The sequence below is a fragment of the Formica exsecta genome, unplaced genomic scaffold (assembly GCF_003651465.1).
Source record: "Formica exsecta isolate Colony F162 unplaced genomic scaffold, ASM365146v1 scaffold465, whole genome shotgun sequence".
NCBI lineage: Eukaryota > Metazoa > Arthropoda > Insecta > Hymenoptera > Formicidae > Formica > Formica exsecta.
Window position 1 is genome coordinate 759,080 of NW_021851887.1, and position 22,107 is coordinate 781,186.

Sequence of the window (22,107 nt, forward strand, 5' to 3'; positions counted from 1 at the left end):
TCGGCATTCGACAGTAAGCCGGCTTAGTGGACCCTCTGCTACGATACAGGCGCCCACCTTCGACGTTATGCTAACTGACACTATGAGCTACTTTGCATTAATCGTCCCAGAGAAGTTACCGCGAATACGAGGCATTAAGCTCGGCTTTTCCTGTGAAACTACGTCGTTCAGTCAAACGCCTTTGCGTGGTAGAAAAAGGCGGTAACTGTCTCTTATTTGATCTGATTGGACGAATTGAGAATTTGAGAAATGTAGAAATTTACAAATACATTGAATCGTAAGAAAACGGCTGCGCATTTATCGAGCGAAATTTGAATAACAAATTCTGCATATAAGCAAAATTTTACAAGTGAGATGAAAAGATTCTGTTAAAGCAATCGTGTAATTACCGATTTAATACGCATAGTACGATATATTTGAAAAATCTAAAGAAATTTTCTCTTAATATTCGTACATTCGACAAACATTCTCCAAAGTATAATACTAGAATAGAATATCTATTAATAATATATTCGAAATTTCTCATACATTCTACACCGACGTGCTAAATCTGGCACAAATAAATTCTTCTAATTGGAAATACATAATTAACAAAATGGATATTTCGAGTTCGGAAAAATTCATTTCGCTGACAAATATTTTCGCGGACAATTTCCCCGCGTTATTGCGACGAGTAAATCTTTGAATATCGGCGGCGCAGCTGGACAGATTCCATGAGAGAATCAATGGCGAGATCTATGGAAATTCCTCTTTTTGGCACGACTCCACGGGGAATGGAAGAACAATGCGCCAGTCTGGAAACATCTTTTATACAATTATAGTTTTTACGCGACGCGATCCGGTCGGAAATATGGAAGGAAGGTGGAGACAGGCTCGTGGCAGAGGTGACACAAGAAAGCGAAAAAGGAACGACGGAGACGTGGCGGAGAGAGTGAGCGAAAGAAGGTAGATAATAGCCAGGATAGAATTGTTCCAGGAGCAAAAAAACCGATCCATCCCAGAGTGTTATCGGATGGCTCGCGAGCCGAGTGCCGCTCCGCATCCTTCTCCTGAAAATGCCTCTAGGAGAAAATTGCTTTATTTGCGCGGCGTACACATGGCAGTACCAACTGGCGCACCTTCGACATTCGTGATAAGTGCACCGCACCGCTATTAACGTTGAAAATCATTTTTTACAAACAAAAGTGGAAGCTTATTTTCTTCGAGTCTTCAGAGCGTTGCGACGAGATCGACAAAAATGATGTGTGTATGTGATTTGAAAATAATATTTTTATAATTCATTGAAATAATTCTTTAAAAAATAGAAACTCTGAATATGTCATTTTCATTAATAATAAAACTCTCGTCGTCACTCTTGCTAAAGAGAGCGACCATAATTCGTTCAATCGGAGTATGGTTCTGGAAATATAGATGAAATGCAAGCGACAGATAGAAAACTGTAACCATGTCTAATTTCAGCACGATAATAATTGCAGAGCTGGCACTGTAATGCTTTCAAATCAGAGACAAATGCTTTTTCGTCTCCTTCTCGGGAGATGAGTGTCCTCCGCGAAAGACGATAACGCTGCAACTGAATAAGTGCAAGCGGAAAGGAGAATATAGGGGAATAGAATGGATAGAATGCTGCAATTAAACATTGTGTTCCCGTTCACCCCATTATAATTACGGATACCTGACCTAAATCCGACATGTAACGGCTTCCACTTTCCCTTTCGAATCTTTCGCAATTATTCGCCCGCAATTTATCACGAAAAAACGTCGACAACTATTAACGATGACCAAGTACAATGTTGTTCGAGAAATCGTAAAAATATTTCAGATATCTCAATTATATTTTAAAGTCATCATTGAATACTAAATCTTAAAATTGTAACAAAATTTTTATTTTAGACAATGATAATAGTGCAATCAAGATAAAATTTACTTTGTAGCTGTAGTTGCCACATTCTTCATCTGTAAAATATATTTAGAAAGATCTTGTTCACACAGCGTTTCCTGCTTAAAGAAAAATACTTGTAGAATTTGTTTCGATCATTTTCAAACATCAGAGTTAAAAAGATATCACAAATAATAAAAAAAACAAGCAATTTTCTACGTGTGTGAATAAGATTCCTGCTTGATGGTCCGCAAACGAGACCGCAACTGATGAAGCAAGCAGTCTCTAGTTTGGGAAATAGTTGAGAAATGTTGGAAATACTTCGCGCGCAGAATCCTTCTGTGGCGATATTGCATTTCAACGTGGAAAGCAGAAAGGCGAAATTAGACGCCTTAATGCTCCCGTGCATTAAGAGGTTTCCCAACCACGCCGACATTTCCAGCATCCGTCGCAATCGACGACAACCGTCGTGATTTTTCAATTCTGAGAAACTTAAAAAAAATCTTCACTTCCTTTTGATATCGTATAATTAAAACATTTTCCATAACGTACATTGCCGCAATTTAATAATAATCAATATCCATAATACAGCTACTATACAAATAAATAATTCTCATTATCATTCCGTGTATTATTCTCGCACACACGTTTCAACGAGACAATAATGAAATTTCTTTTCATCATATTACAATATATAACAGGAAAAAAAAATGTTCTTGAATAACATAATTAATCTTCTTGGTAATAAATGAGAATTAAACGTGCCAGGATCTTTTGGTATACCGGCTGATTCTTAAGCTCATACAAAGCCACTGTGATTAAAAAACAATATAAATATTATTTTTAGACTATCTCTCTTAAAATGTATTAATATTTTGAAAAATTGAGAATTTTTAACGCCAGGCAGCAACACTACAATCTAGCATGGCTCTCTGTATGTTAAATCGTTGCCCGAGCAGAGCGAAAAGCGCCGTTTCGTCGGATAAAAGGCGTAAAATTTGCACGCGAATAAGTAAAGAAGCGGAGAGAATGCCGCGGCAGAGAAATATAGCTGGGAAGAAGATGAATGACCGCATGGCGGGCATGTAACATGTCTGTAACCTGCAATGCCGCCGGACGTTTTTATAGCGTTAGCCCGGTTACGTATCGTCGAGGAAGACGCGAGCTGGAAGCGAGTAGAACAGTATAACACAAAACTGCAACCGGAACTTACTCTCTTTCTCTCTCTCTCTCTTTATTAAATAGACATATATACACGTCAATGTAAACTCTCGTAAAAGCAAAACACCGTCATAACTTTCGCCATTTCGGCAGCTTTGCGATTGCATAGATAATAAAGCAAAAATTGCAACGACAAGATTCGGCGCTTTCATTATTAAAAACGTGTCCTGCTCATTTCGAAGCACAATGCAATGCAAAATATTTTGCACACAAAGAAAAATAAAATAAATATATTTTTTTTATCTCTCGTTATTACGTCATAAATCAATATTAAATAGTTAATATCAAATCTATTTTTTTATAGATTCTCGTGGCTTTATTAATACAATAATTTGACAAGATTTTTACAAAAGAACGTATCTCTCTCATAATTATTCGAATAAAAGTATACGGAGTAAATGGAGTATACATTCATAAAAATTGTATGACGTTTCAAAACGAGTAAACGCGAGTGAGTACTCGGTAATATAATTTACACAGTTGCCAGATAAGAATCAAAAGCTTGCGTCGACGGAGTTTATGCTCCGTCTCTCGTTCGCGAATAGTACTTTTATCGCACTTCCAGAAGTAGGCCAAAAAGCGGTGGCGTCTTCTGCCAACGCTCTCGGAATACGATAGCGCCGTGCGGATTCGCGTCTTGAAATTTAATATTTCCCTTTTTGGGAGCACGGAAATGCCATTAAACGGTCCGCGAGAAGCCACCAAGTCGTGTTCATCGAATCGAAAGTTTACACAGGCCTGCCGGCTTCGACGCACGTATGTAAGCGCCCGCGCGCACACATCTCGAATGCGAGATGAAAGTCAGTTTCCATCTTGCCAGGTCGAAGTAAGAAGATATATATCGTGCAATATATCCGTATATCTGAAATTTGTATATAGCGACTTCCATCAAATACGTTATAAGGGATTGATATATATTGATATATTTGCATGCGAATGCACACAGAAGGGAAACTTCAAATCTTAAAATTATCGAATCGAAATATAATGTATATAATGTAAGAATTTAGAAGTCTATTTGTTGCATTACAAAAAAAAAATCAAATCGCATTAACAGACGTAGTTTCTGAAACAGTGACTTAAAACGTAGTATCATTCGATATTGATGATGCAAATGTATGCAATCTAAGAGATTACAGCAATACACTGTGACAGCTTTTCTTGTGAAGCTGGATATTTTATTTGCATTTCTTTCTTAATGCTGAATACATTAATTAATCGCGTGACTTTAGAAAATTAAAATAAAGTTCTACGCTACAATATCGTTGCAATAAAAACGTTGAGCGGATACTGGAGCGAGTTGCAACAATTGCATGAACTAGTAGAAAAACGCCTGACAAGCACGCTTGTTTTCTACTAGTCTCTTAGATGAACATTACGCGACGAAATAATTAAAGTTTACAGAAACGAAACGTACACGTGTAATTATTTTTGTAAATAAATTTTCGTTAATTTTGATAACGATCTTGTAAAAATAAACATATATAATTAAAAATATATATCAATAAATTTAATAAAATTTTTTTACGTTCGATTCGTTACGATGTAATGATGATCAAGCTCAATTTAGGAACATGTGCAGAGCAAATTCCCCTTATCGACGAATGTACGAGAATAGTTTATTTTGTACTGTATGTACAGCATGGCACATTTCTATGCTATTCTCGATCTGCAGTCTCGTTCCATTGCGCTAAAAAGTCGTTCGCTCGTTAACGGCAGTCACAGTCTGCAATCGCGAAAGAACGATTGTAGTACGTGGCTGACGCAAAAGAAATTTTAGCGCACCAGAAGCTTCCTCATCTGCCGCCATTCTCTAATCCTTGCCACGTCTGTGATTTGACTCGAATATATACAATCGAAGAGTGCGCGCGTGCAAAATAAAAACTAAATAAAATAAATGATATTTCGGTTCGAACAACAAAAGGATATTTTAAAATCCAGAACATATTTGTAAAAAAAATGTTTATTAAACTTAATACTTTTATTTTTTTGATATTATTTAATGATCAATTTAATCTATTGTATCTCGAACAATTTAAGAGAGACATTAAATTAATTTAATTGGACAATGTTTCAGAAAACTATAAAAATAAAATTTGAAAACATTTTTTTTATATTAAATTTTAGAATATTTAATCTCAAAGTATATCTAATATTTTTTCACTCCTCAATTATACAAAGTTTTCCATCATATAAAAAATTATACTCGCTTAATGATATATCGCATAAAACATATCGCGCAAGAGGACAAATAATGCTCCAGTGTGTAAAAGAGTTTTCTATAAAGTTCTACAATAGCATTTTGCCGTCATAACGTATATACGACATAAATGAAGTGATATACGCGTAGAGAGAAATGATATGATAAAAGTATACGCATAATGTATCAACAGTTCTATTTTTTTACCACACGACAAAACACTCAACGACACATGACAGCGTTCATCCGCTTTCACAGTTTTCAAAGCGACTTTTATATTCCTCCACGCTTATAGCAACAGACATTTTGCATTCTCCATGTATAAATCAAATGTATGTTACTGAAAATGCATCGGATAAACAGCAGCTGCGTATTTAAAAACACGTAAAGGGAGATGCCTTTTGATTATCTCGCTAATAAAAAAATTGTGAATGTAATTTTAAAAAGTACGATATGTCTTGCATTTCCGTGCTTTCAAGAATCTAATTAAATATTATATGTATATAGAAATATCCTATATAGAAATTATGTATAAAACATATTTTATGTATATATATTTGCAGAATTGAATAATAATACTCTCACTCTCTTTTCTTATATTTTCGAAAATATTAAAAATAAATCATTTTATCTCTTTTTAATTTATATTTTTATAGCTTGAAGATATGTTCATTATTTCTGATACAATTCACGGAAATATCTTTAATAATAAACGGATAATGAAAATTTTTCAACATGGCAGCATTTATTTTTCAAATATTCAATACAAATCAATAATTCACAGTGTTTTCACAGGGGAAAGGAAATCTCTCCCTCTCTTTCCGTGCTTTCAAGAATCTAATTAAATATTATATGTATATAGAAATATCCTATATAGAAATTATGTATAAAACATATTTTATGTATATATATTTGCAGAATTGAATAATAATACTCTCACTCTCTTTTCTTATATTTTCGAAAATATTAAAAATAAATCATTTTATCTCTTTTTAATTTATATTTTTATAGCTTGAAGATATGTTCATTATTTCTGATACAATTCACGGAAATATCTTTAATAATAAACGGATAATGAAAATTTTTCAACATGGCAGCATTTATTTTTCAAATATTCAATACAAATCAATAATTCACAGTGTTTTCACAGGGGAAAGGAAATCTCTCCCTCTCAAAGCAATATCGTATCGTCAATTATGTACAATAGTATGTTACTGCGTTATTGAGACTTCTCGATTTTATTATATACTCATATGTATTCAAAATAAAAAAAATGTAACTTCAAAGTTCTATACATACTTATTTCGAGCAGAAAATTTCTCATTGTTATGTAAACTGAAGGGAGCAAAAAAATCGAATACGAATACATATACGTATGTATAAAGTGGCACGTTTTTCAAATATTCAATACATACAAATCAATAATTCACAGTGTTTTCACAGGGGAAAGGAAATCTCTCCCTCTCAAAGCAATATCGTATCGTCAATTATGTACAATAGTATGTTACTGCGTTATTGAGACTTCTCGATTTTATTATATACTCATATGTATTCAAAATAAAAAAAAATGTAACTTCAAAGTTCTATACATACTTATTTCGAGCAGAAAATTTCTCATTGTTATGTAAACTGAAGGGAGCAAAAAAATCGAATACGAATACATATACGTATGTATAAAGTGGCACGGAGTTTAAATGGCAGATACGCGCGAAACTATAACGACTCTGATGTATATTTAATGTCTTAACTTTGAATGAGGCTCGCGGTCCGCCACGAGATAACATTTTAAATATGTTTTTGCATTTATGCGACCGAAAGACTACGCGTGCGATCCTCGTGTCGGCACATCACGGGAGAGCGAGCTCACTGAACACGACTAAGGAAAAAGGGAAGTTTTTAACGCAACGATTGCAAACTCGACTATATTCCTCTACCTTTCCCAAGGCGCAGTAGCTAAGGTACTTTTTCCAAGGTATTTTCCCTTTGCTTTTCCTCTATTTCTCTTTCTTTAGTAGAAAGGCTGCATCAAGAATCTACGATCTTATACTACCGACCGGGGAATACCAGAAGTTTTTCCATTCGCCACAATGACAAAAGAAACGAAGTCGCGCGAGAAACACCCTTTATTTGAGTCCGACAAGACGAGCAAATTTTGACGGATTCCGTGAGAACTTGTCACAGATCACTGATAATATTTTTGAATATTTATTGAGAATATTGTCATTTTACCTTGATTTCACTTAATTAAAATGTGATATATAATGACAAAAAAATGGATAAAAATTAATAATGAAAAAATTATCCGTTATTCTTTATACATGTAAAGATTAATAAATGTGAATATGTGATAATATATGAAAAGTTAAGATTATATAAAATGAAAAAATATAGAAATATAACTGTCTATGTTATTATAAAATTAAAATATTTTATTTAATTTTTTGATATATTATTTATTTTTATCTTGTATTGTCGTAAATATTTTTGTCTTAAAAAAAAAAAAGAATCGTAGTCGATTAAACTCGATACATGGAAATGTTATATCAAATTTATGAATGAGTTATATTTATACGATTCGCGAAACTCTTCCCGAAACGAAGTATGACAGATATAAAAATTTCTTATACACAAAAGAGAGCTTTTATATACAAGCGATCAATATGTCTTATTGCTAATAACAATATCTTTTCCGGATGAGAAAAAATTCGAATTAACGTAATTGGAGAAATATAATCATATCGAATTATTCAATATTATTTTCGTATATTGTAAAAATTTTAATACAATGTGCTATCTAAAATAATTTGTCCTTTATAAAATATAGTGAATATACATTATTCAGTATAAATAAAAGTCATGTCTTACTGTCGAAAATGTTCGTAGAAAATGTCACGGGCCGAAAGTACTTCTAGATATATTTAACATCTATTTTCAAATTGAGGTCACTTTATCTTAGCAGTTATTCAATTTATCACTTTCAATTTATCACTTACGATCATTATAAGTTATAAAGTACATTTTTATTGTTAAATTGGAAGTTCTTCGAGTTGTTACACTTTACAGTTCGCATTATTCAATCAAGAATTGCACGTTCAGATTGATAAATATCAAATCTTATAGCACAAAGAATAATCCACCGCTAAATTTCTGCGTATTATTTCATCGCATCCAAAAATAACTCCGGTTATAAATAATTGATAGATTTTAAACTAGATATATATTTTTAACGTAAATTATTTTTCATAATTAAAAAAGATCGCATTTTTTTTTATCATCGCTTGCCAAACTTAGATTATTTCCATCATATATAGTATAATTTTTAAAATATGTAAGAGAAAGAGAGAAAGAGAGAAATAAAAAGATCCGGATTTCTCAAATTCTCAACATCGTACCAATTCCTTTAACTCTGGCTGACACAACATCTTTTTAAACATATTTTGATTGTCTTTGAAGGACAAATTAAAATTATTTTGCAAAAGTACTCTCACAATGATATGCAAAGCTTTTAAGAGCCTGTGCTACATAAAATAAGAATAGCATGCTAAGAGATTAAGGATTAAAATTTGCGATAATAATATCTTCTTTAAGTGGTATTTTGCGATGAATTCTGCGCTGTAACGTGCATCATAATGCCATTCTGCATAGTCTCATTGCTCCATTCAGGTCCGCCCGCTAAACTGACATTATTGCGCGTAACGCGAGAGTGCTCAGTATATTCGAATTTATTCGCTGTGCAAGCCGGCAGGATTCGTTCGAATGCATAGCCCGGCATGTTGATTGGCTGGCACGCAAAGTCATGCTCACACGCCGCCAAAGTCCGCCGTCCGTGACTACTCTGTGTCACATCAGGCGGATATTGCGTATACACACGCGTTGTATTAATATGTATTTAAATTAGTGCCTCAAAGCGACACGAAATTACGGTGCTCGCTATCATCATAGACAGCTGCTGACAAATTGCACGGGCATTGCTTAGGCCGATCTGGAATAACGCAACGATCCCGCAATATCGATATTCTGAGAGCTTTCGCACCTCTCATCTATATCATCATTTTCCAAATTTACATGCATTAGTGCAAAATTAAAATTTAATTGCGAGAACTTTATCTTAAATTTTCTGTTTGTATGTTTTTTTTTTATCAACCTAAAAGTAAAATTAAGAATAAAAAAACGTGTATATCAAACGAATACAAGAAATAATAAGATATCCTGAATAATTTTATCAAGAAAAAAACGACTTATAATCAAAAAATGATAACAATGCGTAAAACGCTTCGAGTACGCAGATGATACATAATTGCCAAGTACAAACGCACGCCGTGTATACATATTCATTTATATACCCGCGAGCATTCAAAAAATATGCATGTAAAATTGAGTCGGAAGAAACTACCTCAATATCAGTTTTCTGCGATCCATAATACAGAAACAAAATATAATAACTTTGATTTTTGCAATTGCGAAAATCATTAGTAAAAATGACGTGAAAATAAGAGGAAAAATATATATGTATAGAACGTAATTTTTAAATACAAATCAAATATTAAAACTCTTACGAAAAATAAAAGCAAACGTTAAGTCTGTAACCGTTAAAAAATTTTATATTCATTTTGTTTAAAAACATTTAAAAATTTTTATGAAAAATGTATTGTTTAAAATAATTTAATGTTTCTCCCACTTGTTGTAAGCATTCAAAAATTATTAGCTTAGATCGGAAAAAAATTATCATTAGTCTTATAACGGGAAATATCAACATTTTAAACAACCAGACACTGAGATAGAAATTAGAAATCAGCGTTGCAAAGCATCCGAGACAACGATGAACGCGCGCTATCGCTGCTCTTGACACATTGAACACAAACGCCCGCCCGAGGCGAAAATCTCAAAGTGATGTAACGAGTTACACAACTTTATATAAAGGTAGCTGAATCGCGGTTGACAATGAAACTATGTTACGGCAATATAAGTAAAAAATTTTCTTTTTTATTCTATTGTATAGAGAAAGCATGAAAGGTTTCAATAATATTACAATCGGAAAGGGAAATGACAGAATTGTTACTGCAAAAATCACGTGGCATTCGTGAGATTGATGTAATATCGCCGAGCAATACGTCATATAACTGCAGAACAGCAGAAACCTCTTAATCGCGAAAAAAAATGGGAATTAATAATTACGAAACGTCAAGTGTATACATATACTGAGTGAATATTGTATGTCATTCAAGTATAGTATTTTTGATAGATTGCTAGAAATTCAGTTACCCTAATATGTATATATATAAATCAGAGTTTTAAGAATTTAAATTTATTTTCGTCATCATCCGTGTTTTATAACTTATTCTTTGTTATATATGACATACATGAAAATATAAAAAAAATACCTAACGCAAGCACACTTTAACATTGCGCGAGAGCAAAGAACTAGTGCCGACTCCGGCAACGTTCCTGAAATTTATTACACAAGGGGGCGTTGTATTCTTAATTACAATATTACAAAGTTATATCAGTAGACGCGTAAATCCAATTTAACACGGATATTCCTCGCCGGTTCTCGGAAGACTCGGAATCCAAAGCATTCGCTATTCTGTGTTTCAGTCTACCTTTATCTCTCTCTTTTTTTTTTGTCTCTCTCAACATGATCTTTTATTTCATATCTTCAGTAGTCCTATTTCATTCCCTCATTTTTAGTCAGTCTCCCTTTCATCTCGCTTGGCCAGGCGTCTTTGGAATAAAGTAGATATTGTTGCATTAAATCGTTTAAAACTTGGAAAGTAGCCACTAAAGCAAAACAAAGTTCATCCCATGGCGTTCCTTAATACATCTTATTAGAGAAACTGAACAAAAGAGAGAGGGAGAGAGAAAGAGACTAAAGCTTATTATTTAGCGATAATTACGAGCTTCTAAAATAAGATTCAAAGATATCCTCAACTTCTCAATGAACGAGCGAAAAACGACAACGCAGCGAAATATTACATGCTGAACGGAAGATTGATTAACGCCGATGATTAAAGATGTGCAATGTGCGTTAAACGCGAGAGCGCATTTCTTAAATGATTATTCTATTCATTTTTCGAGACACAATATATCACACAATCTCTGAATCAAAATCGATAATCTTGCTCGAGTGCAGATACGGTAAATATAAAAAATGAAAATTTATATATTTTGCAAAACATTTTACTCTCTGAAAATTCGCACTTCTCTAATGAGATTTTGTTAATCGATTTAGAACCGGAATATAGCGATATGTAACGCATAACTCGATTAAAACTCGAAGACAAAAACATGAAATTTTCACAATTAACTATCGCAGTAAACAATAATTTAGGGAATAACACCTGCAGTAGAACTGTACTATTTCGCTAGAATTCTAGCAGATGTTGCCACAATCGTCTTCTACTGTTCGTATGTAACAAACCTGTATAATTAATCTATGTACGCTATTTTGCGTTATTGCCCCAATGCTACAAATGATCGTTACGATCCTAATGATAGCACAATCGCGCCTTATCGAGCCGCAATAACATTTCGATATTATTCATCGTCGGATTATAGTAATCAAGTTCACCCTTGGCAGCAATTCAACGTATAATTGCCGAAGTCAAAGCTTGTTATAAATTACAATAGAATGCCGAAAATAATGCCAATTCTGCATTACACATACAAATTCGAATATTGCATCGCGATATTCACGATCGAAACGCAAATGGAACTCGTAATATTTGTCACTGTGTAAATAACGTGTAAACCGGGAAATTAAATTTATCGGAAGCGTAGAGATACATTCGAACATTTATGCCTTACGGCACATTTAATCAGTTATATTGTATTTTTGTTATGTACCCTTGGGAAAATTACTTTATAAAAAATACCTCACGTTTGAACATTCCAATATTAAAGTACGTTAAAATATACTCCACATACCTTGACACATTATTGTGATAATATGCAGTATACTGATGGTCAAGTACCGACTCCTTCTCTGTCGATCTGCCATTTTTCTCTCGAGAAATCCCCTCTTCAAATTCCAAAGATAATCTGTAAAAAGCAAAAAAGAGATCGGTCAGGCGACAGAAGAACTAGTGGCGAGTTTTATCAAATATTTTTTTTACGGCACTCTCTCTTAACTTAGCTAGCTCTTTTCAGTGAAATGAAGTAAAACGAGGTAGGCGTGTGGGAAGTACATAAAAACGTGAGTGATAAAACGTATTTATCATTAATGACATAGTGCGCTGCGATCGTTACACGCTGCTGTTGTCGGCGAGCAAACAGATCTCGCGCAGAGTTATTAGTGGTCCTCAGTAAATAATCCTATTCTATCATTAAAGGCACGATATAAATCCAGCACAATGCACGAAGCGCGGAGAACGTATGCACACGCCAATCTAACGTGATGTATACGTGACCAAATGCATATTGCAATATGCCGATTGGTCGGAAACGCACACAGCAGTGAAATCATTAACGCATGACTAAGTCAATGTAATACGAGGATACGAGGTAATTAACGAATGTCCAATGTTAATCAGACTTATCGATATTTGAAATATGTATCGATAAGACGCAACTGCAATTCGCGATTCAAGTTCGTATTCAATATTGGTATGCTTCAATAATTATCAATGGCATCTCAAGTAGGAAGATCAAATCGGCTAAAGATGATTATGAATGAAACAAGCTGATCACAATATTTAACGCATCACGAACGCAAGCTGAGCAATATGGATATATAGAAAATATTGGAAATATAGAAGTTATTGAAAATATTGATAAATGGAAACGCTGGGAATAAAAATTCTATTTATTTAATTTGAGTATGCTGATACTCTTCATTTGATATACATATGCACCGACATATAGAAACGAAAGTGGTGTATATTCAATTCTAACATACAATATTTATCTTTATAAACCTGAATCAATGTAATGCAACACAAGGATATTTCATATCTACTACTTTTCTTACAACTGCGAATTCCTGCATAATGAATTGAATTGGATTAATATAAATTTTCTATTAATTAATATATTATTCGACATTTCCGTGCTCTTTTTTCTGATAGCGTTATTATTTTTTATACTCTTTTTAATAGTGTTTAATTATAAATTATAAGATATAATATTTAAGAAAGAGAGAGATAAAGTAAATGTATCTTTTAAATTTTTATATCTTTACACCTGTGATATATATTTTTTAGTATTTCCCCATTATTTATATATACATATACTGTGCAAGTTTTTCGCATATATATGTAGATATCCGTCGAGACAAGCTAGATATTTTCTAGATAAAGCTCGCAGTGCAGCGAAAGTTTTTGCAAGCCATTATACGGATATTTAAAGTGCAAAGAGCCTTCTAATATTACGCGCGTAATGCGCAATTCATAATGTTATCACGAGTTTTACTGGATATATAACAAGGATTTCCATAACGATGCTATGTTGATACTCGAGTAAAACGGCCTGCGTCACCACAGCCCTGAGAATTTACTTCTACTATCGCGCTCGCTCCATAATTAGCAAACTCAGTTACGTAACACTGTTATATAACGTTCGCGTTCCTTTATCTATTTTTCTCGAAAATTTGTTCATGACAGGCTCATGGAAAAACGCTGAGTATGTATAGCTACGGGCAATTTTCCGTTGAGGTTGAACATTTCTATTTGCAATAATATAGAACACAGACAATAATAAATATAATGTAAAAAGATTGTATAAACATATGATAACTATTAGATGTAACACATGGATTTGTTTCAAAATCTGCGAAAAAAATATAATTAAAATATCATCTGTTTTCAAAATTTTGATTTGAAATATATAAAAATCCACAATTTCGTATCTAATAAAAATGCAAGTAAATTAATCGCGAAAGTTGATCTATCATAGCTTGATATGATATCTGTCACGAAGAAAATACGTATGAAGAATTGTTAATTATTGATGTCTTGATTATATGCAAATACGTAAGCGTGTCACGTAAGGAGACACGTACTTCAGGTATCCTCGTGTTATGTCACGTCTATTCGGTGAAGACCGCAGTTAGTGCATGCTAAACTTTGAGGACATACACAGCTATGTTTACGCTCGAGAAACGAGCATCCGAGAGACCGAACGTCGAATAGTCATGAGATGTATACCAAAGTAGAAACAAAATTTTGATATTAATCCTTTAAGCAATAATTTCTTTTTCAGCGATGAGTTTTCTTAATTAAAATCGAGTTAAAAATTTTGTCAGAATAATATTTTCTATTATGTTTTAATCACATTATAGTTTTTATTATTAATTATATAAAATAATGTAAAACTTGAATTGACATTTATTTGTTCTTATTGTTAGTTCAGAAAATTCGTAACATAACGTGTAAACACATAAGATTGAATAAGCAAATCAAATACACTGCGTTCAGTATTACAAGACTCAATAGAAAAATATTAAAATCCTACATTTAAATGAGAACCAATATTACGTAAATAGAAGAGCAATCATATTAAATCTAAATATTTATGTATTTTCGGTTTTATCTTCGAATCCTAGAACATTATCGTCTTCCTAATATATATTCCGTCGTTTCGATTTCGAAAAATGTTGATTACAATATAACAAATAGGGTTTAATTATAAGCAAGATCGATTCTCAGTAAATATTAATATTACGACAGTTCTTTACATACTCTTGACGTCAGTTAATATCTTGTTACCAGAAATCAATCCAATTACCAAGTGGTGTCGTACTATTCGCGATTTTGTAACGGCGCCATAACAATTATTATATCGCACTGTGTCGCGTAACCGTTTACAATTACTGTAGTGCCGCCAGTCGATCTCTTTTAACGACGCGCCGATAGTTTAATCCAATTGGACCGTTAGTAGTGTAAGCCGGGATTCGGGGCGTCGCGCCGTTGCGTCGCAACGCGGCCGCGACGGTCGAGATTTACGAGGCGATTTACAAATTGGCGGTTATTGTGCTCCGCTTCGGAATGAAACTGTCCCCTAAATCAAAACGTCTGCCGGCATTCATTAAACGTCAGGCAAATCCGGGAAATTGGCCGCTCGCGACGCTTCCGTCGTCACCGTGTCGTGCCACGACGGTCGTTAAGCACTGCCTCCTCCTTTGCCTGGACCCTCTGTCGTGACGCTTCCACCTCCGTTTCCGTTACACGCGTTTGCAATCCCGGCATGACGATGCGCGGCGCGCTCCAAATTTGTCGGATCTGTCGTCGATAAACGTAAATCGGATAAACCGGCTTGTTTTCCCGAAACAACGCGTAACCGTGAGAAGTAAACACGCAACATCGAAAGCAGTTTAATCTCACGAGACCGTAATGTCCACGCATGCCGATAAAATCAGCATGCTATTGACTTAAATCACACGCCGTTTTGATCGCTGGCCGTTTAGTTTCTCGTTCAAATTTCCGTTCTGACTAACAATCAAACTGTTGTATCCCTGTAATATTTCGCGATAAGAATTTAAGTAGATAAATTGATTTCACGATATCAAAAATCAAAATTAATGCAGCGAATTTGCACAATAAATGCTGATAGTTTCATGTAATTATTGTAATTATTATAAATTTTCCTCGTTGTAAAGAAAATTTTTTCCAAAAGATATTTCGACCAATCAAAATAAATTTTATTATTGGATAATAATAATAAATCATAAAGACATAAAACTTTGTTTCTAAAAAAAAAGATAATGAAATTTGTGTTGAAGAATTGAAAACAATTAATTTTCTATCCAATCCAATAAAATAATTTAATTCAAATTTTATTATATTTTATCTTATGGCGTAAAAATTTTTTATGATAAATTTACAAATTTTATGCAAACTAATCTTACATACGAATTATTATAACTAAGATAATTAGAAAATTGTTGATACTTATTAACATTTTCCAAAATGGAAATATTAGATGATATTAAAATATTATATAGATTACGTCAATATTTTTTTTTTGACAACATACATACATTGATTAATTAAATGAAAATCAAATCAAAGTGCTATATTTATGCTAATAATATTAGCATAAATAACGTTTAATTGTAGTAATCAAGTAATCATGTAGAAATCATTTTGATCATAATATTACAAATAGTACCATTAATAATAACAACAACAAGCATCCGATGATATCATAAATCATACTGCTATACATGGAGCTATGCATTCATATTCTAAATACACGATGAAAGAAATATAAATACAAATCAAAAATAAATTAATATATTATGAAGAATATATTTGTAAGATTTATATTACACACTAAAAATGTCAAATGCGAAGTTAAAGTATTTTATCACCAGATTATCATAGCGATACACACAATTTCTCTATCTTTCTCGACGCGGACATTAGACGTTTAGTGCTTTAACGTGGTTAAAGACTAATAACCTACGTAATAGACTCGTATATCGCACACAGTAAACGTAAAAGCTGCCGAAAATATTCGACACAATTGCCGTCACGAGTGGAGAAACAGCTTCGGTCATAGTGAAGCCGCAACGTTCGATACAGAAGACATCTTTATTTTCTTTACGACGAGTATTACTTTTATTATCCGCCGTCATAAAAGCACGGGTGAGAAAAACAGCTGGGGCAAAAGAAATGTTACAACGACTTCTTGCTATACGATAGCCGATGTCCAACTTGATCCATACTCGTCCACTCAAGCGTCTTTTTTGTCTACTTGGCGATTAGCGACAACGACGTAATCCAAGAAAAACAGAATGGACGGGATATCAAACTTTAATTTGCTATTTTATCCTAGTAATAAAATAACAATTTCTTATAAAAACACATGGGGAGATGATAAAGCTAATATGCACTTTTTTAACTAATAGAAATTTCCGACAATCAAGTTTTTTTAAGAATTAGAATTGTATGTTAATAATTAGCAAACATTAACGTTTTACAAAAAAATTATGTCCAATTGTCAATTTGTATCAAGCAGAATCGATTTCAAACTCGTCCTAAAATATAAAAATATATTCTGCATATATAGAGAGATAAATAATTGTTATTCGATAATGTTTGGTATTCAGTGATTCTTGAGGTGAAGAAAAAGTTGCCAAAACTCTTATACGACTATATTGCGTCATCGATATTTTTGTATAACCAACGGATGTAAGAAACGGTGTAAGTAATAAAGAGAACGATATCAAATCGATTTAAAGTTTGTAAGGTGAGAAAAGTCTGGTCGTTCAATGAACGTTTGTCGAGAACCAGCTAGCAATATATGTTGCTGCAGAAAATAAACCCTCGTATAAAGTTAAAGAAATGCCATCACTAATACGATAAATTTTGTTATTTTCGCACGACTTAAATGTAAAATATATGACATATAGCAGATAATATCAATTGATAAATAAAGCTTTGTACAATTTTGATAAGAACGTTTCAGCTTTCGACGTATTGCATTAAAATATATCGCATATATTTTTACATAAAGCTATTTATAATTTATTATTTCTAGAAGAATATAATCTACAATGATTTATACATTGTATTTCTTTCTGTCTTCCAATTTAAATTTAACAATACTTATCCTAAAATAAAATAAGATTTTATTAATTTTATTTTTAGACATATTAGACATTTTTATGTGAGTATATTTAAAGCGCTACGTCGAAATATTAATTAAATTTTCTTAGAGTCTGATAGGGTGTACAATGTCGGCTATAAAACTCCACGTTATACGTCCTAAGCTCTTACCGAAGAATTCATAATTAATTATAGTAGCTCGAATTTTAACGGTATCGAATATTGACGCGTCCGAGATGTGCGTCCAGAAAAGCCTGGAAGTGTCATTCTATGATATAATTTATAACAAAAATTCCTAGTTACAGGCAGAAAATATATATAATTGCATACTGTTCCTTGATATCAGTATCCCGCTGCGATTCCATCTCGCAATCTATCATGGATCTCCATGTAAAACTCGACAACAAATCGCGTGAACGCAAACATATCGCGTAAAGTGCGACAAAACGCTGCGTAATTGCATTCCGGAAGTGAACGGATTGAAAAGCGACTCGGCGTGTATTCTCGGTTTCGCGCCGCGAATAATGGCTGATATGCGATCCAAATCACGCGCAAAGCGCATAGCCACGTGCATAATTATTATTATGTCGCGTGAAAAGAATACATCTAATAAGATTAAGATTATTATATTATTTGTTCTGCGTTTCAGTTTTTTATCGCTTGTACAACATTCTTTCTTCAAAAGCTTGTTGCCGGTTACTATCAACATTTAAAAATCATCGGAAGATGAGAGATAAGAGAGATATCAAAATTAAAAGAAATTTTTATTTTCTTTAACACATCACACATTTATGATTTCATCTTTATAAACGGGTAAGTCTTTATTTACACAATGCTATATTCATCAAGATACAGCATTGTTAATTTCCATTAAGAAACATCTGGCTTCACCGTGAGATTGTATCTAACATCTTCTTCTCTACTTTGCCACAAAAATGATTGGTAACTCAGTCCTGCCTCGAACAATGTTCGCAGGGACAATCGCAACTCTCAGCTCATTTATCTATTATTAAAAGTTTTTAACTACCGGCGTCGAGCGGCGGCGGCGGCGGCGGCGGCAACAGACCGCGTTAACACGGCGAGGGCGAGAAAGGCAGAAAAACGATAAGAAAAGCCGGGAGAAAAAAAAAATTAAAGAAGATGATGAAATTCTTTTGCGGGAGTTTCTTCGGTATACAGCGAACGACCGTAAGAATGAGCTCATTCAGATCAGCATTTCTTAACGAGGAAAGTTGCTGCTACTAACGGGGTTTGTGTACACCGCGACAAACAGAATCTTGAGATTACAAAAACTCGACGATCACGAGTGCGTTTTATACAAGCCAGGCGAATAGCATTGCATTATTCGTGACGATCTGCGTTTAGGATCGAAGAACGCGTTAACGTGAAAGTGCGATAATACGGATCAACACCAGCGCGCGCTTATGTTGGAGCAATATTTCCTCGGGCTTGCATTTTTATTTCCCCTTACAGCTTACAAATATGTACCATTTACACACGGTAAAAATTATGATAACAAGCGTACTCTGATAAAAAAACTAAAAAATATATGTTTATTTTGGAACGGTCTTCCCTCATGCTTACAATCAATCTCTATGCTGCAAAAATGCGCATCGTTTACACAGTCCTTCATGCGGGCGATCGTAGCAAACACGTATTTTTTACGAAACGAGAGAAATACATGAATACACTATTCGCCATCGACAATACATATATCTTTGTAACTGTAAGAGCTCTTCGACTCAAGTACACTCGGGGAATCGTTTGAAGTCATCATGGGAGAGTCGGAGTAGTATCAAGAGAAAGAGAGAAAGACAAAGAATGAAAAAAAAAATGGAATAAAAAGATTGATGATGTTACGTCAACATTCTCAAAGTGTTAACCGAATAATAATAAACGAATAATAATGGAGAAAAATTTATCGAATCTGATATGTTTAATTTTAATAATCGAGCGTCGAAATATTCTCTACTGTCAGCGACGTCGTAGAAATAATAAATTTTATAACAGAACAATAATGATATATAAATAATATTATAATAAATGATATATAAATTATATATAATAAATATCTAAATTTTATTAATTTATTATCGAAGCAAGAGTAGAAATATCGCACATTATTTATAACATGACATTTCGATTAAACACGCAAATCAGTCAGTGATAAACAAAGCCGGAAGGCAATAATCGAACGAGCGGAACGGAATTCAAGCAATGACAATAATGTGCCATAACGCTCGACTAGATTTAATAAATAGGCACTTTCGAATTACACGATCGGATTGGTCTATAACTCTTTCCGGTCGCAGCTCCAAATCGCCGAGATACGTTAACCCCGTATATATATCCCGCGAACGAGAGATAATACGTACTTTTTCACGAGAGTCCGTGGATTTCCGAGGACATATCGTCGATGATCTTCGTACCACCTTCGACCGCGCCGCAACTATCGATGAGTCGACGGTGCTACCAGCGCGATGTGTCCGGATGTCCATGAAACATTTGTCTCACTGCACTTTCGCGACGGTCCTCTCGTCGAATTACAAAATCGCGCAGAAAATCACCGTTGTTTCCACCGTGCCGGAATGGATTGCCGCTGAAGCACTCGTGCGTTATTTTGTCCTCTGGTATTTTTCAATTATATTTGGGACGACGGGATTCGGATAGAATGAGTTATTAGCGCCAATTGCTTCGGCCGCGTACAACCGCGTGATTTTTTTGATACTTGATGGAAAGGGCTTAATGCACGTTCATTCACTTCATTCGAAAGATCTATACTTGGATTTTTTTAAAGAATTCAAAAGTGTTTTAAAATTTACATTTTCTCTTAAATCTTTTCTGTCAGATCTGTTTTATAAGTAGACGAATAAAGAAAATTCTCTTTCTATTTGTAATTCAAACAAGAAAACTATTCCCAAAAGCAAAGGATATTAAATCAAATATTTTTATCTATTTCGAAATAAATCATTAAAAAATACGCGCAACAATCGATAAAACTATCAATACATTTTTACAGCAATTTTAAAACTTCGATACTTTATGAAAACTCTTATGAAAAGTTTGCTTAGTATATTTAATGATATTCTTTGTATTATTTGAATATTTCCACTCATAGAAAATATTTAAATTTTCTCAAACTGAATAGGAGAATATCGCGACTTCTGCTCTTTATACTAAACGGCAAAGATTTATCGACGTAATCATGCGTACGGTACACGTCGGTGACAATACGATTATTCGCGGTTTCCGATCGACGGCGTACGATCGATTCGGAAATATTATACTTCCGGGACAGGCAGTCGCCGAGCAAACGATCGTCAATGTACGTCATAAATCTACCGAACGATATGCACACCGCCAGAGATTTCGTACGAATTTATGCTCGAGTCGAACGATGTCGAATCGTTAATCAATTCCGAAAAAAAGAACGCGCATTTCTTTTATCGCATAAGAATTACGCGCATCAAGTTTTGTTGCCGCAAAAAAACACAACAGCTTGAAATTTTTCTGTCAGTTTTCTAGCTCGCGTATAAAGAAGAAATGGAAAGAATTTCACAATCATGAAATCGATGTCGAGTCAAACCGAGGTGATGTTCAGTAAATCGATAAGTCGTTGAAATTACCAGCGATTGAATAAATTATTTTGAAAACAATATAAATTCAAGACTGGAAATCATTCAAGTAAAAATGAAGATTGTTCTATTTTTAGAATATAAATGTTATTTTTAAATGACGTAAAAAATATATTCAAATAATAACATCTGTTATATATATAAGCTAATTTGATATCAATTTTTATAACGCGCATAAATATTAGTATATCAAATTTTTTAAATAGCGATCTTATGTTATTTTCAAAACAATTGATTCAATTTTCTTGTGCTTTATATGAAGCACAAAACACATTGAAAATCTAACAAACATGCAATTTTCATGTACGCTCCCGGATAATATCAATCGCAAAAAAATAATAAAAAAATATCAATGATAATAGAGCAATATATATCACTAATATGACATTAGCATGTCATATATCGCAACTGCGATGATCAAGCATGTAAATCCGTAGTCGAATATCTGTAGAGAGAACTTTGGAATCACGTGACTCGTCAACCCCTCTGCGTCAGCTTCAAGTCCTCCAATCTTTCTCATACATGGTGCTTGGCGTGTAACACGAGAATATACCCGATCAGCGAACCGATCCCGAATTTCTCTCTCTCTCTCTCTCTCTCTCTCTCTCTCTCTCTCTCTCTCTCTCTCTC

At 33.6% G+C, this 22,107-nt stretch overlaps 3 protein-coding genes across 12 annotated transcripts in view; 1 reads left to right on the forward strand and 2 right to left on the reverse strand.

The window, feature by feature from the left end:
* Positions 1 to 22,107, forward strand: part of LOC115241062 (UDP-glucuronosyltransferase 2B31-like) — a 403,584-nt gene that overhangs the window by 328,438 nt on the left and 53,039 nt on the right. The gene's annotated exons all lie outside the window — the stretch shown is intronic.
* LOC115241064 (lachesin-like) overlaps positions 1 to 22,107 on the reverse strand; it is a 293,937-nt gene that overhangs the window by 253,980 nt on the left and 17,850 nt on the right. For 3 of the 7 annotated variants that reach the window (XM_029816599.1, XM_029816604.1, XM_029816598.1), the window contains exons 2-3: positions 20,218 to 20,617; positions 12,222 to 12,335 (exon numbers count right to left, since the gene is read on the reverse strand). In XM_029816599.1, the coding sequence (XP_029672459.1) occupies positions 12,222 to 12,294 (73 nt within the window). In that variant the 5' untranslated portion in view covers positions 12,295 to 12,335; positions 20,218 to 20,617. Of the gene's footprint in view, positions 1 to 12,221; positions 12,336 to 20,217; positions 20,623 to 22,107 lie in introns of all 7 variants that reach the window. The other 4 variants (XM_029816603.1, XM_029816602.1, XM_029816601.1 and 1 more) reach the window with 2 other exon arrangements.
* LOC115241045 (dentin sialophosphoprotein-like) overlaps positions 15,661 to 22,107 on the reverse strand; it is a 23,720-nt gene continuing 17,273 nt past the window's right edge. Inside the window, exon 2 of the mRNA XM_029816559.1 lies at positions 15,661 to 15,744. Within this exon, the coding sequence (XP_029672419.1) occupies positions 15,661 to 15,744 (84 nt within the window). The remainder of the gene's footprint in view (positions 15,745 to 22,107) is intronic.